General features: G+C 35.9%; 1 protein-coding gene across 1 annotated transcript; it reads right to left on the bottom strand.

The window, feature by feature from the left end:
• On the bottom strand, positions 1–14,023 carry ggt1b (gamma-glutamyltransferase 1b). Its single transcript, XM_065257647.2, has 13 exons — positions 13,908–14,023; positions 11,852–12,016; positions 11,008–11,138; positions 10,799–10,888; positions 10,110–10,302; positions 9,248–9,408; positions 8,536–8,685; positions 4,691–4,827; positions 3,840–4,027; positions 2,908–3,035; positions 1,329–1,441; positions 1,136–1,249; positions 1–1,025 (listed from the first exon to the last, which is right to left on the bottom strand). Exons 2-13 carry the CDS (start codon positions 12,010–12,012, stop codon positions 879–881), a joined length of 1,713 nt encoding a protein of 570 aa, XP_065113719.1. The 5' UTR covers positions 12,013–12,016; positions 13,908–14,023; the 3' UTR covers positions 1–878.
• Between the last annotated feature and the right edge of the window lie 1,063 nt (positions 14,024–15,086).

The raw sequence follows: 15,086 nt of genomic DNA, 5'->3' as shown, positions 1-15,086 counted from the left end.
ATAATCTGCACTATCCAACCACAGCACTGACATTTAGTGCAGAGAGAAAGAGAGAGAGAAAAAAATGTCAAGTTTCAATTTCAGAAAAATCACCATTATGCATTTTAAAGGACACACCCAAAAACGGCAGATTTTTGCACCTACAAAGTGGCAATTTTAACATGCTATAATAAATAATCTGTTGGGTATTTTGATTTAAAACTTAACGTTTGCAATCTAGGTACATCAAAGTCTTATTTTACATCTTTATAAAAATCTCATAATATGACCCCTTTAACATGTGTTTTTGTCCATCTCCTGGAAATGTAAGCATAAATGATGCTGATGTTCAGCTGTTGTGTCCCTGGTAGGGCGTCATACTCGTGGGACATTAAAATGAGTATTTAAACTTTAGCATGATTAAAACTTGCTCCCCTGAGAAGCTTCAGCTTAGTCCTGTAAAAGCTTCACTGGCCTGGATGCAAATCTTAGTGTGGATAAAAGACCAGCTTTAAACTTAACAATCACTTGTCAAATAAATTTATTTTTAGAAATAAATAGCCTACCACTCCATGGTAACATGATATGGATCTTAAATTCAGGACGAGGTGATTTAATCAAAAGATTAAACGGTTTTCTTTGTGCGTGTATTTGTCAGCCAGTATTTGAAATTGAATTTTCACTGAATGCAGAACGAGCAAGGATCAATGTTAAGAGAAAAATGGTGGTGGAGTCATGAATGGAGATTTTGATCTGCCAGAGGCGACTCTGAGGCTTGTTGGATCTCTAATGAAGGCACTGGGTTGTTTCCGAGCAGCTCTGGGGAAAATGTCCTTAGGTATTAAGTCTTTTGCCTGAAGCTGGACTGGAAATCCGGATCGATGAGTCGGATGCAGTGTTCAGTACCCAGCCGCGTAGCCTCCCTTGCGTGGGTCTGACTTGGCACGAAGTCCATCACTATATCGCACTATAGCCTGAACCACAGAGACCGTGGACTTTAACACTTCTGTAAAGTGGTTCTTCTGCGCAAGACCCTCCAACACTGCCTGTATGTTAAGATTAAGTAAGTTGTGATGAATCAAACCACAAATGTATGGAGAACTAAAGACCATGAAGAAAACTATCATTTGACGTCTACATACAATGCTCAACCCACCTTGTTAAAGTCAGGCTCTCCCTGTGTGGTGTTAGGACTGAGCTGATTGTGAATCCTCGGCTCCACTACTGATTTTTCAAGGTCGTAATCAAAAAACAAGGAGTTTAGGATCACCTGCACGAAGGACACCCGCTATGCGTGAGTCAATAGAGTCAAACAATAATACAGAGAAATAATGGAGTATCTTTATCACCTGGGCTACTGCCGTAGTGATCCTTGTTCCACCAGAGCCTCCGACCACCATCTTAACTTTGTTGTTTTTATCCAGCAGTATGGCAGGACACATAGAAGACATCGGTCTTTTATCTAAGCAAAAGCATGACACTATTAATTAAACACATCATTATAATATCCTCCAAGGTTCATGGGTATTAGTTATAGTTCAAAATGGTTTACACTGCATTCACATTATACATTTAGAGCCCTATTTTAACAATCTAAGCCCAGGCCTAAAGCGCACGGCGCACAGTCTAAAAGGGTGTGTCCGAATCCACTATTGCTAGTTTAAAATGGTGTTTGCGCCTGGCACACAGTCTAAAAGGCTAGTTCCTATATCTTTTTCCTACACTGTAAAAAATCCAACTTTAAAATGTTCATTCAACAAAGAACATTAAGTAACTTGAACAAAGATTTCTTTGTTGAAGGGCGTCAGTTGATTATTTTGTGTTCACTGAATGAAAAGAGCATAATCATTCAGCTAACAAATATTATTTTGTTGACTGGACTTAGATGTAAAAGTTTTTGTCCAATTCGTTCACCCAACTTGCCAAACTGAGTAATCTGAACAAGCAATAAAAAAAAAAACAATGGTCGGAATGGTTCCCAGCATGCATTGTGACATGTTCACTTCTTTGGTTAATATTTACTAAAAAAGATGACTGGTTTAATGTTTGCTGGCTTTATTTATGTTGTTATGTTGTTAATGTTAGTTATATGTTGTATTTAGAGTAATGTTTAAAGATTTATGTTTATTCATCGTTACCATGATTGAGAAGTGTGTGTTCAGTGTAGAGGGCAGCACAATGAGTTAGCGTACATCATTGTTGCCTCACAGCAAAAAGGTCTCTGGTTTAAGTCAGACAAAGACTTTGTTTATGAGACCTTTCTGTGTACACTCCCACAGTCCAAAACATGTAGATTAGTTAAATTTGGATATACTAAATTACTCTTTACCCAACTTAGTCACTAGTTGAGTAAACATAGAAATTTGCTTATTACCTAATCAGTTTAAGTTGGTTCAACTTGGTGACATTACTCCGTAAATTGAGTTAGGTGAACTACTTCATCCAAGAGTTGAGTAAACTCAAAAAGCTGTGCAGCAAGTTGCCTTGAAAATTTAAGTTAAGTCAACTTTTTATTTTTTACAGTGTACTAATGCGCTCTTTAAATAACAAAAGCAATATTGCGCCATTGACTTTAGACCAGGTTTTAGTTGGTCAATGGCGTAGTTTATTTTAGTTGCCTCAAAACAGCAACACGCCAGCAATGCACCTGAACACACCTTGTTTTTAGACCAGAACGCCCATATTGGCGCAAATGCATTTGCTATTTAAACAACGTGACAAAGATAACTGAGCTGGGCCTGGCCTGGTGTATGATAAGGCCATTTGGGTGGTTTTTTTTGGGTAATGAACCCATGGCCCTTATGTTGCTATGGCAATGCGTTACCAGTTGAGCTACAGGAACACTCAGGGATCTAATGTTGTGCACTAAATGATGGTGGCAATTTACAAATGCAAACATATACCATAAATTTTATCATATTTACTCACTTGGTACAATAAAGTTATTGGGAGAAGGAGGAACTCCAAAATTGTTAGTAATCAGAGGAGAGCTGAAGTCATCCATCTCATTGTTGAGTATAATCCCTGTTGAATCTGACATGAACTTAGAGCCAAAGCTGGAAAAACATAAAGGTAAAGGTGGGTTTTTTTTTTACTTTGCAAACACAGTATTTAAATTGTAGTAAGTAAAACATTTGGTAGGGATTATGCAACAATAACGCTAAAAAGTCCAAACTTACGAAAATTACTATGTTTTTTTTTGTGGTATTGATTACTATCACCAAAACCATGGTTTTACTACAGTAAGCATGGTGTAACTACGGTTTTTGAAAACCATGGTTGTCAAAACCATGGTTATTTTGTGGTAAAACCATGGTTAATAGGCTTAATGCCTTCCATTATTGGAGAAACTGATTAATCCAGGTGTGTCTGATTATTGTTGTTGTGACTACTGAGGTCAGGAACACCTGGATTAATCAGTTTGTCCAATAATGGCAGACAGGAAACAAGGAGCTGGCTGAAGTTCAGGAAGTAGTGCAGCCGGGCATAAAGCCTATTTTCTTACGAGTGTTAATAAGGTCACGTGACTAACTTGTTATAGAGGCGTCAAAAACTATTTGAATTTTTATTTTATTTATTTATTTATTGAAAAATGTATCTTATCTCAAGTCGTGTTTCTAACAGTCTAATCAATAAATTAAGAATTTATTTAAAATTGTTGCTGATATTTCACTTCCGGTTTATTCGACACGCCGGAAATGCAAAGCACCTACTCCGCATGCGCACACGTTGGCAGGTACTTCGCATTGTTCTGTAAGTTAACTACTGTCTTTGGTGCGTTGTCTGTGTGGGCTGTTACTGCATATAAAAAGATATGCAATGCATAATAACACGAGGGACTTTAAAAGGTAAATGCTTACTATAGATTAATGGTGCTGGTGGCGGAGACAGCGGCTCCATCCTCCGCCACCACCGACAGATGCGCCGTGCCGTGATTGTCCGGAATAAAATACTCGGGTTCGTAGTAGCCCTCCTGCTGTGTTGTGTCATCTGTGATCTTTTGTCGGATCATGTCAGCGTAATCCTTTGAGGTGATGTTCTGGATGAACTGATAGTGATGATGTGGAGGTGAAAATCAGATCATTACCACGGCACAATAATAAACTACAGCTTGAAAGAACATCTGATCAAAAGGATGGCATTCAACAGCACTGTATCTCTGTGATTAGTGTTGCACACAGTGTGTGTCAGTTTCTGTAAAGGCTTTGATCATGACTGGTGTATCAGAGGTTTGCCACTAATATATCCCAATTAATTTGTTACAAGCAGGATAGCGGATGAAAATAATGTACGATTTCTGATATGGTCTTCTAAGTATTTCTGCATTCAAAAAAATAATGCATTAGCAACTTTTTGCAATGCATTGATATTTTAAGACCTTAAACATTACTGTTAAACAGTTCAAATACTTATGTACTTTGCATGGTCCTTTTTAATGAACGTGCTACATTCCAAATCTTAAGCAAAATGTTTTGTCCTAGAAACAAACCAAAATTAATGCTAAGGTTGAGGGGAAGATTTGCATTTGTGTAATTTTGGTTTGTTGCCCATGTGCCTTTGGAAGATGCAATGCATGAGTTGCATGAACTACTTTTTCTGTCATTTTAAAGCTTGACAGCATCCATCCCTGTTTTGTTGTATGTAAAAAAGCACCGTTAACGTGCCTCCTGTTGTGTTTTACAGGTACGGACCTAGAGTTGACCCAACTTACATCAGAGATGTTGAGAAAATTTCGATCACCCAGAATAGACCTTTTGGCATATGCGAATCGGAAGGCCTCCACTATACGGTGATAGGTGAGGATTTTCTTATCTGTGGTGGAGACGCTGTCTGGGCTAAAGTTAAAACCTGGATGAGAGAAAGAGTTTGGTTTATTTATTGCATTTTATTTATCAAAAGCCCTAGCTTATGTCATTCCAATTACCTCTTATAATTTGATTACTTTTATCCTAAAGTGACCAGGAGTTTTAAAAACTGTATAAATCTACTATAAACCATTTCATTGATATTAAACATATAATATTATAATAAACATAAGCTCACCAATTTTACTCTTTCACAATTCTAACCATTACAGAGTCTGGCAATGTAACCTTGCAAATATTACTTTAATTTTGGCTAAATATGAGTTGAATTTCAGTCTGTGACTCTTACATAGCAGTAATACTGATGATGATAATACATGAATCCTATTAACCTATTTTTACGGTCTTTCATTGTATAAAACAGAGCAATGTGAATATTCAGAAACAAAACAGCTTTGAATTTGTGGGTGAATAAATTATTGTCATTTCTGTGTAAACAGCTTTGTTTTAAAAGTAAAACCGACCCAGTTCTAGACTAAAAAACTTCTCGCATTGTTTCAGGCGCTTTATCCAGACACGTCTGTTCGAAACAATTATCGGTGATCCTGCATGGAAAGGTTTCATAACGGCTGAATACATTTAAAAAAAAAAACAAGTGCTAACAGTGTTTATTGACAACCTTGCTCTGGCTGTCAGCAGCTTAATGACTAAGTATCTCATCAGTAAAGCCACAGAGTGGGTGTCTGACCGAGACACAGAGCCATGAGACTCCAGCTCGCCGTTACGAAGCAAAGCTGATGAATCTCAGATGACAGTCTGCTTCGCTGTATCCCCTGCTGGTTGAACCCTAAGGAAAGGGTGGAAACACACTGGCTGTGTGGATTTTTCCATGCTTGGTTTGTGTCCAATTAGTAGCAAACAGCCCACGTTAATGTTGATGTGGGAGACGGGGAGAGTCGGCACAGTCGAATGAAAGGTGGAGGGATTTTAATAGCTCATACAGTAGGAAAACTTGAAGTTCACTGCTGACTAATGGTCATTCTTTAATCAGAAACCAACAAAATGTTATTTTCTCTCAGGCAAAATCTTAACAGTTTATTAAGTACAAAGTCCTTTAATGTGATTAAGTGTATTTTTAACTACATGTTACTTCTTGATTGAACAATGCTTGCAATTTTTAGTGATTTAAGTTTTTTTTTCAGTTAATAATATTATTTATTTATTTATTTATTTATAGCATGGCACTGTTTAACACATATGTAAATCTATGAAAAATTGTTCAGTGTTCAGGATAGATTTGGCTAATCCCTTGAAAAACAAACATGATGTGTAGTAAAACTGAAATTAATATTAAAATATGGCTATTTAGGAAACAATGTTAGATTTTACTTTTTGTGGTTCTAATACAAATTAACTAAATTTGAAACTAGGTGACATAGAATGATTGAACGGGGTATTTATCCTTGTTCTGTGATGTGACATGTAGACAAATATTTTTTTGTTCGGGTCTGTAATGCCTTAGAAGCTTCCAAAAAACCTCTCTCAGATAGCTCTATTAGGGTGGGGGATTTTAAACAAGTGGTTTTGCACCTATTTGGCTCCCCCTACTGGTTTAACTTGCAATCTCATTACTGATTGGCTGACTTTGCTGCCACTCAAAAAATGTAGCCAATTATTTTAAAGTAGAGGGGCAGTGAGATGCCTGTGATGTCATAAGCATCAGTTTTTCAGATTGGGCTGTTTTCTGGCTGACATTTCTAAAAGAGGAATTTTTATGAGACTGAGATGTTTAGCATGTCTAGCACTTTTTGTATGTTTGTGAATGCAGGTAGACTACCATTATTCAACAAAGACAAGGTAAAAATGGTTTTTCATTCTCTGTCCCCTTAAAAAACATGGTAATACTTTACAATAAGGTAGTATTTGTTAACAATTAGTTAATGAATAAAGCATTAGTTAACATGAACTAACAATGAACAACACTTCTACAGCATTTATTAATCTTTGTTCATGTTCATTTTGGCATTTACTAATACATTTTTAAAATTAGGCCTTGCAACTTAAAGTACACAAATAAATCTATTGGCATTAACTAACATTAACAACAATTAATACATGCTGAAAACCTATATTTGCAAATTGCAATGCTATCTCACAAGAATTGGTACATATTTTACCAGTTGGCTAATATATAATAATTCATACAACCACATTCGTAAGTTTTGGTACGATTTGCCTTGACCCCTGTGTAGGGATGCACGATATATCGGTTGACATATCTTGTCGGCCGATAACTGCTTATTTTTAATATTATCGTTATCGGTCTGATAGCAAAAATAGGCCGATAAATAAAGCCGATAAATAATGGATTATTTCGGCTTGTTGAACCACTTCATTTGCTCATTGCTGGACATGTGGAGTTTTAATTGGTGCTTTCTGTGATGTAGCACGAAGATGACACGTGTTGCGGGCGACTTAATAAGAGTATGCTAGTATAGCGCGAAGACAAGATGTCCGCGGTCTGGGAGTTTTTCGTCGTGAAAAAGGAAGACATCAAACTTGCAATTAGCAACAGCTGCAAATGTGAGATAATGCGAGGGGGAAGTAAATCAAAAAACTTCAATACTACTTATCTAATAAATTATCAGAAGTTTCGCCATCCCGAAATATATAAAGACTATCAGACGAAAATCACTGCCAAACAAACACCGTTACACACTACCAAAGAGCCAGTACAACAAACACTTGACAGTACGAGGAAATTTAGCAAAGACAGTACTAAAGCAAAAGCGATCACATGCAAAGTAATGGAAATGAAAATTCCAAAGGGTTTAAAATAAAACCAGATATCCACTGTATTTGTTTGTCTTTTGTCTTTGCAATCATGCTCAGAAAATAAATATATGTATATTTATTGGCCTATATATCGGTTATCGGCCCCCAAATACAAAGACTTATCGGTATCGGGCATAAATTCCATATCGGTGCATCCCTACCCCTGTGACATTGGGGTTAGGGGTGCGGTTAGGTTTCGTTGTTGTTTATTCAATTTTGCAAGATTAACTTTGTATGAATTGATACGAATTAGCCAACTCGTAAAATATGTACGATTTCTTGTGAGATCAGGCTGAAATTGCACATTTTTTGTTCATAGTTAATGCATTTATTATGTTTACTAATATCCCCTCTTGGTAAAGAAGACATGTATGTTAATTCAAATAAAAAAAACTATGAGCCTAAATATTAAGTTGACACATTAAAATGATTAAATGAAATGATATTCAAAACTAAAAATGAAGTAAAATAATTTTAACCTGAATAGGAATATTATTGTAAAACAAATTAAAATAAATCATAAAATGACAAAAGCTTGTACCAAAGTTGCACATTTTTTAACTACACTTAAAATGCTGAGTTATTCTCAGCCCAGCTTTGGGTCAGAAAGGGACCCAGTCATTGGGTTAAATTAACCCAGAAAATGTTAATATTTGACCCAACAATGGGTTAAAACCATGCACCCAACATTTTGGGTTGAAACAACCCAGCATAGGTTAAATTACAACCTCACATGTTGGGTTTGTCCCTTTTAAACCCAATGCTGGGTTAAAAACAACCCAGCATTTTAAGAGTGTAAAACATGAAAAATTAAAAATTAAATAATTTCTAATATATGACTGTAATAAAACTAAAATAACACTGCTACAAATACCATAGTAAAAATTTCTGAGGGATACTTGTACCATGTTCTTACCGCTCAGGATGTTGAGTATTAAAGTGAGGACGGGTCCGCTGGCAGGAGCGTTGGGAGTCACCATTGCGTATTCTCCTATGTTAACAGTAGGTGGGTTCTCATCAAGCAAAGGCTTGTAATTTCTCAGGTCCTCCAGGGTTATAATCCCCTCTACAACACACACAACATGATCCTAAGCATTTTAACAAGATCAGACCTGGTGAGTTATTGATTTACTCATTATTAAACAATTGTGTGTCATTCTTCAACACCTCTACATGGGGTGAACTATTGATGGCACTGCAGGATTTAGTGAGATGTAGAATATTTAGGAATCAATGAACCACAGCTTCTTTCCGCCTCAACAGAAGCTTAACAGCAAAATGGCACTTTTTAACACTGATGGGCAGTCAAGTATATCTAACATGTAATGAAATACATTACTGTACACCGCATGCCAAATTTACATTTATTATTCTTTTTTCCACAATGAATTTAAGTGCATTCTAGGTATAAATTTTTATCAGTTTTTGTGGTTCTTGGAAAATTGAACCTTTGACTTTGTGAGCTGATAACTTAATTGCTCTACAAGTTGACCATTGTATTTTTAAACCTAGGATTGTTAAAATGAATTGTGTTTTGGAGGAACAAGTCCTACATAGATAAGTTTCACCTCATTTGCATTTTATTAAGTCAGTTTTCAAGTTCTCGGTGTGAAGTAATAAAACAGAACCTGCAGCTTGGATATCCCTCACGAGGTTCTCGGCCAGCGGGCCGCTGTAAAACGCATCTGGCCCATTCTCGGCTATGTGCTCGTAAGTGTCAGCCAGTTTGGCAAAGATGATTGTGTCGTTTTCCCGAAGGATGTTGCCGGTGGAATCACAAAACACAGAACTACGAAACCAAGAGAGCAAAATAATGAATAACATTATTGATGCATATACACTGCCAAAAGGGTCTTAAAGGGCCCATATTATGCAAAAGAATTTTTTAAAAGGTATTTGGACATAAATGTGTGTTAGCAGTGGGTGAACAAAACCACTCAACCCAGTCTCATTAGATATGCTTTTTTGATTCTTTTGTTAATGTGATGTCACACAAACAAAGCCACGCCCACAGCCACTGACTGACTGGTTAACTTTCCCAAAAGCTTTTCTAAATGTGTTTGTTAGCACTAATGCCGCTATAGATAATATTGTCTCAGACTGTATTTACAGGAATCTGATCTATATTTAACTGAAAGCAGTAGTTCATTTGCATTTAAAGGTACACACATGAAAACAGCACTTCTGCACAAAAAAAGGCATTTAAATAGTATGTAAGTTATTATGAGCTGAAACTTCACAGACACATTCTAAGCACACCTTATTAAATCTTTAACTTTTTAAGTTTGATGAAATCAGTGTTGCAACTTCCCATTTTAAATTTTGACCAGTAATAAGTTAAAAAGTTTGTTGAGATCACTAATTGCTCATTTATGTCACTAACCCCCCAATTGCAAGTATGAAGCTACAATGACCATGTACAATAAAAAAAATACTTGGTGTTCATTTAAATTTTAAAATGAGAATAATTAAATATCAATTTATGCCTACCATAATGTTTTGTCATTCATGATAGTTTTTTTGTTTGAATTAATGGCACCGGCCAAAGCGTTGCCAACACGAAAGCCGTTTCGTGCCAGTTGTATGCTTGGTAAGAACAGTTCTCTCCATGGAAGCTTGCCGTGGCGTTTGTATGCCATTTCATACCCCCGAATCTCCCCTGGGACAGCAATGGACAAACCACCTGTGGATAAGAGTGAAAATGTAACTAAAAAAATTAAATTTTCGTGCTGCCTTAATTCAACCTAAAAAAGTTGAATTAACTCAAAATTTAAGGTAGTACGAACACTTACTTTTTAAAGTTAAACAACATATCTTTCTTTATACTATATAAAAATGCAAATGTGTATTATATTACTGTAACTACACGAAATAGGTGAATTTTCCTTTTTGGCATCTGCCAAAAAAATGATAATTTTTAAATGCATGCCAGTTATTTGATCATGCATACATTGTTGTCACATAACCATATGCATCTCAGCTGAGTTTCCAAGCTCTTCCTACCCAGTACAACATTAACCCTATGAAAAACACGTTCAGCTGCGAGTTATTGATTGTTGAGATTGCGTTTATAGTTTTTGATGCTTATCATGCTTTCCAGTACATCACAAGGCCACTCAGGGTGTAAATCCCATTTTATAAATAATTTCCCCAGTTTCTGTCATGTAGTTAATAGATACCTTTCTGGGAAAGGTCTGTACTATTTCCAAACATGTCTCTGGTTGCGTTCGCAGGGGCCGTCTCACGTGCATCGATGGTTTCGACTTTTCCTGTAAAAAAATAAACACTAACGTAACCTCTCAATACACTGTAGATCTATATATAGTAATCTTATGCTCACAGATACTGCAGGCTGAAAACCATGTGGATGGTTGATGTGAGCTAATACCTGTTTTGGGGTCATAAATAGTGAAAAAGAGCCCTCCACCGATGCCCATGCTGTGAGCATTCATCAAACCAACGCATAACAGAGCAGCAATGGCAGAATCTACAGCAGATCCTCCTTTTTTAAGAATGTCCCTGCAAACAAACCCCAAAGTTTGATCATTTCAAGTACCAAAAACAAGCTTGATAAGAAACCGTACATACAGCTTTAAAAAGCAGAGGTTTAATAGAGTAATTGGATTTTATAAAAAAAAATGCTTACATTTAAAAAGTGTCATGCTTTCTATTTCATCTGACCTATTCATTCAGCCAAATTCATTCATAATAAAAATATTAACTTGAATTAATCTGTGGAATTTTTCAGGCTACCTTTTTTAAGTGGTCCTTCAAGTTCCTCATCAGGTTATTCACATTGGTATAATTAATGCATTATTTACATTTAGTCATTTAGCAGACGCTTTTGTCCAAAGCGACTTACAAGTGAGGTAAACAATAGAAGCAATTATGGCAACATAAGACAGCAATACATAAGTGCACTGGAAATAGTCTCATCAAGTCCAACACAATATACATAGCCAAGGGTATGTTAGTAGTTTTTTTTTTTTTTTTTTTTTTTTTTTTTTAGATAAAGAGGAAGGTAGATAGAGAAAGAGATAAAGAGAAGGGTAAATAAAGATAGTAAATCTGTAATTAGGAAGTTAGGTAATGGTGGAAGAGATGGGTTTTTAGCCGAGTCTTAAAGACAGCTACAGTGTCAGCAGATCGTGTCACGACCGGCAGATCATTCCGCATTATATGATCTTCAAGTTACGTTTCTCAGACTTTGGCTATACAAAATGACCTCAAACCTGCCGATTTCCGAGCACGGCCCAGCATCCGCCGCTACCGCTGCTTTGAAGTAACCGTTACCAGACGCCTTGGCCCGCAGACTGAAGAAAACAGCCAAAAACGTGGCAACCGCTGCTAGGAGCAGCATCGCAAGCCCAGCGACAGTAGACTTCTGTACCATTTTCCTGCAATAAATTGATGTTAATTTCTGCATTTGAAAGATTATCTGCACCTATAAAACTTTTAGTTCTGACTGTAGAGTAAGAGTTTGACCAGCTAGCGTCCTTTTCTGAGACTTGATGTAATGAGTTTTTGAGTTTTACCAATCTGGATTGTTTAGGAACAAGAAATTGTTTAAAAACAGAACAAGGACAACTTGAACCATGGAGAAAATATACTGTGCACGTTACTGATAAGATACTGTACATAAAACGCATCCGTTTCCTATCTTGGATGACTTAACCAAAACCCCATCTGCATGTGAAATAAAGGCTAGCATAATCTCAATCATTGATTTCAATGTTTGACATGACCTTAATCTGTCAATATTAAAGATAGCATATTTTCACACTATGTTCTTTACATTATCTAGGATGATTTTATGTAGAAAACCTTATGTAGTTAATCACAAAGACGACTAGCTGGGTTTTTACAGACTGCGTCACATATTAACTCTATACTGATGTTGCAATCAATTATTGTATAATATAAGTTGTGCATTATTCAGGTGCACTTTCACCTTTCATTACATAATGCAACACATCATACGTACACTGTAAAAAAAATCAGTAGAAATTACAATGTTATTGCAGCTGGGTTGCCGGTAATTTACCGTAGATTTACATTTATGTGATTTACTGGCAAGAGTTTGTTCAAAGTTAAATACATTTTAAATATTAACAAGTCTTTATCTTTACAGAATAAAACTATACAATAACAGCCTCATGCAAAGCATTCTGGGAACCAGAAATCATCATCAACCTTTTTCTGTTTTTTACTTCAGATTTTGTTTCCCAGAATGTTTTGCTTGATGCTGTTTTTTACTCTGTAAAGACAAAGACTTGTAAATGTTTAATGTTCATTTAACTTTGAACAAAATGTTGCCAGTAAAAAACATACATTTAAATCTATGGTAAGTTACCGGCAACCCAGCTGCAATTTCTACGGAATTTTTTTACAGTGTAGTGCCATACAGGATACAGATATGAGATTGTATTTAAAAATACAATTATTAACATCATTGCTACATATATCTAGTGAGGGCATATTTGTTATGATAATGCATTCAGAAAGCATATCATCTGTTATGTGCTTGTTATGGTTCCTCTGAGGAAGATTGCGGCTATTCAAATATGTAAAATGTTTTCGTTTGTACAAAACAGTCAGAATTGTGCTATTAAAAAAAAATGCTGAATCCTGAATTCCTTATTGGACTATTGTTGCTTATAGCTTTCCCATTTACATGTAAATCAGCTCGTAATTATGTCTCATTTAAGGTAATAAAACAACGGCATGTAAATATTTAAAATGTACCCCGACTATTTACTGTAATTCTACATTTTATGTATACTTTATGCAAAAAGCAGCAAGACTTCTGCATCTTTGAGAACTTTGAATCAAAAGCCTTGCATAAAGTAAAATCCTTCTCAGAAAAAGGCACCTTATAGCTTCAAAGCCGTGCTACTGTCCACATTAAATCCTGTCAGACTGCTGTGTGTGGGAATGAATCAAGGCGCATCTCTGTACAACCTGCAGTGCCTGCAGCCAACAAAATTAAACCCACCACACAAGAGACTAGAATATTCTCTCTCTCTCTTTCTTTCTTTCTCACACACACATAGAGAGAGAAATTGTGTTATGTCCTCCCACAAAAGAGTTCAGTGTTTGTGTTCCACCATAAAAAAACTGTTTTCTTATACGCTTCACAACACACAAAGGAAGCCGGAAACTATTTCCAACACAATCATTTCTTTCTGTTTCTGTTTGTAGAAATATACTGTATGATGTTTCAATTCATTTCATGGCAGGTCAGTTTAATGTACATTGAGAATTTTGGATTATGTAAGTTTCACCTACCTGTGTATGTTTACAGGCCTCTATATAAGATCTGCTTTCTGTCCGCAGTCTCGTCTGACCGAACCAACGCTGTAACACCTCTAGCTCTCAATGTCTAACTATCAGGTCCATCAAACTTTAACTGCACTCGACAACAAATCACCTCACAATATCCTGCAGAATTGTTTTATTGCCGTTGGTGTGAGGATCAAAGGTTGTGCCATAATTAGTTTTACTAATAGGTAGATTTACAACACAACAAAATGTGGATGTTTTAGTTACGTTATAACTTCTATTATACACATTTTATCCTATAATGGTCAATCCACTGCTCGTGTTGTTCTCCATTACAGTTTGCTTAGTCATCGTGAAAGAATAACAATTAGACATTTGGCTGATCTGACATGCCCTCTCAGTGCATTCACTTAACATAACTCATGAATACCAATGAATGGTTAATGAATTTGAGCCCCAGTGTTGTCTGGGTAATTGAGGTCTGTGTTTGTGTGCTGACCATGATCACATTTGCTGTCACAAACATGTTATAATCATCAGATTCACTATTGAAAATATGTGAGGTTAGGGCTAGGGTGAAAATTTAAATATTCTCATTGCCTCCCATATGAAAATTATGTTGAAAAATGTTTGGTTATTTGTATTTACCACGGTTTTTGGCATTTCTTATTTTTATTATTTATTTATTTAATCAGGGACATTGCACATTACAGGGTTCCCACGGTCCTTGAAATCCTTAAATTTTATGAATCTGGGGGGAAAAAATTCAAGGCCCTGGGAAGTTTTTGAAAATATACATACATAGATACAGGCAGAGGTGTAAAAAGTACTCAAAAATGTTACTCAAGTGAAAGTACAAGTACTTTGTGTAAATTTTACTCAATTAAAAGTAAAAGTATCTGGCAAGAATCATACTTGAGTAAAAGTAAAAAAGTACAACATTAAAATTTTACTTGAGTATTAAAAAAGTAAAAGTATCAGGAAGAATGAAAACTATAGATTCTTGTTTAAGCTTTTAATCTCTAAAAACATGAAGTGAATTAACCACATACAAGGTTTTATGCTGCCTTACAACTGTTTGTATTTAAAAAAAGCACATGAAATCTGTTTTTTTCTTTTCCGTTTCAGGCTATATACAGAGATGGTTTGAAATACTTTTCAAATCACATTTCCAGAAATACATTT

Source organism: Paramisgurnus dabryanus, chromosome 10 (genome assembly GCF_030506205.2).
Source record: "Paramisgurnus dabryanus chromosome 10, PD_genome_1.1, whole genome shotgun sequence".
Classification (NCBI taxonomy): Eukaryota; Metazoa; Chordata; class Actinopteri; order Cypriniformes; family Cobitidae; genus Paramisgurnus; species Paramisgurnus dabryanus.
The sequence above is the reverse complement of the archived record's forward strand: the minus strand, read 5'-3'. Positions and strand labels throughout refer to the sequence as shown.

Bases quoted from the DNA above. Each gene is read 5' to 3' on its own strand.
- ggt1b (XM_065257647.2), bottom strand. From the start codon at position 12,012: ATGGTACAGAAGTCTACTGTCGCTGGGCTTGCGATGCTGCTCCTAGCA. The intron at 11,139-11,851 runs GTTTGAGGTCAT...GTTTGTTTGCAG, and splicing joins CCGTGCTCGGAAATCGGCAG to GGACATTCTTAAAAAAGGAG. The intron at 10,889-11,007 runs GTATTAGCTCAC...ATTTTTTTACAG, and splicing joins TATTTATGACCCCAAAACAG to GAAAAGTCGAAACCATCGAT.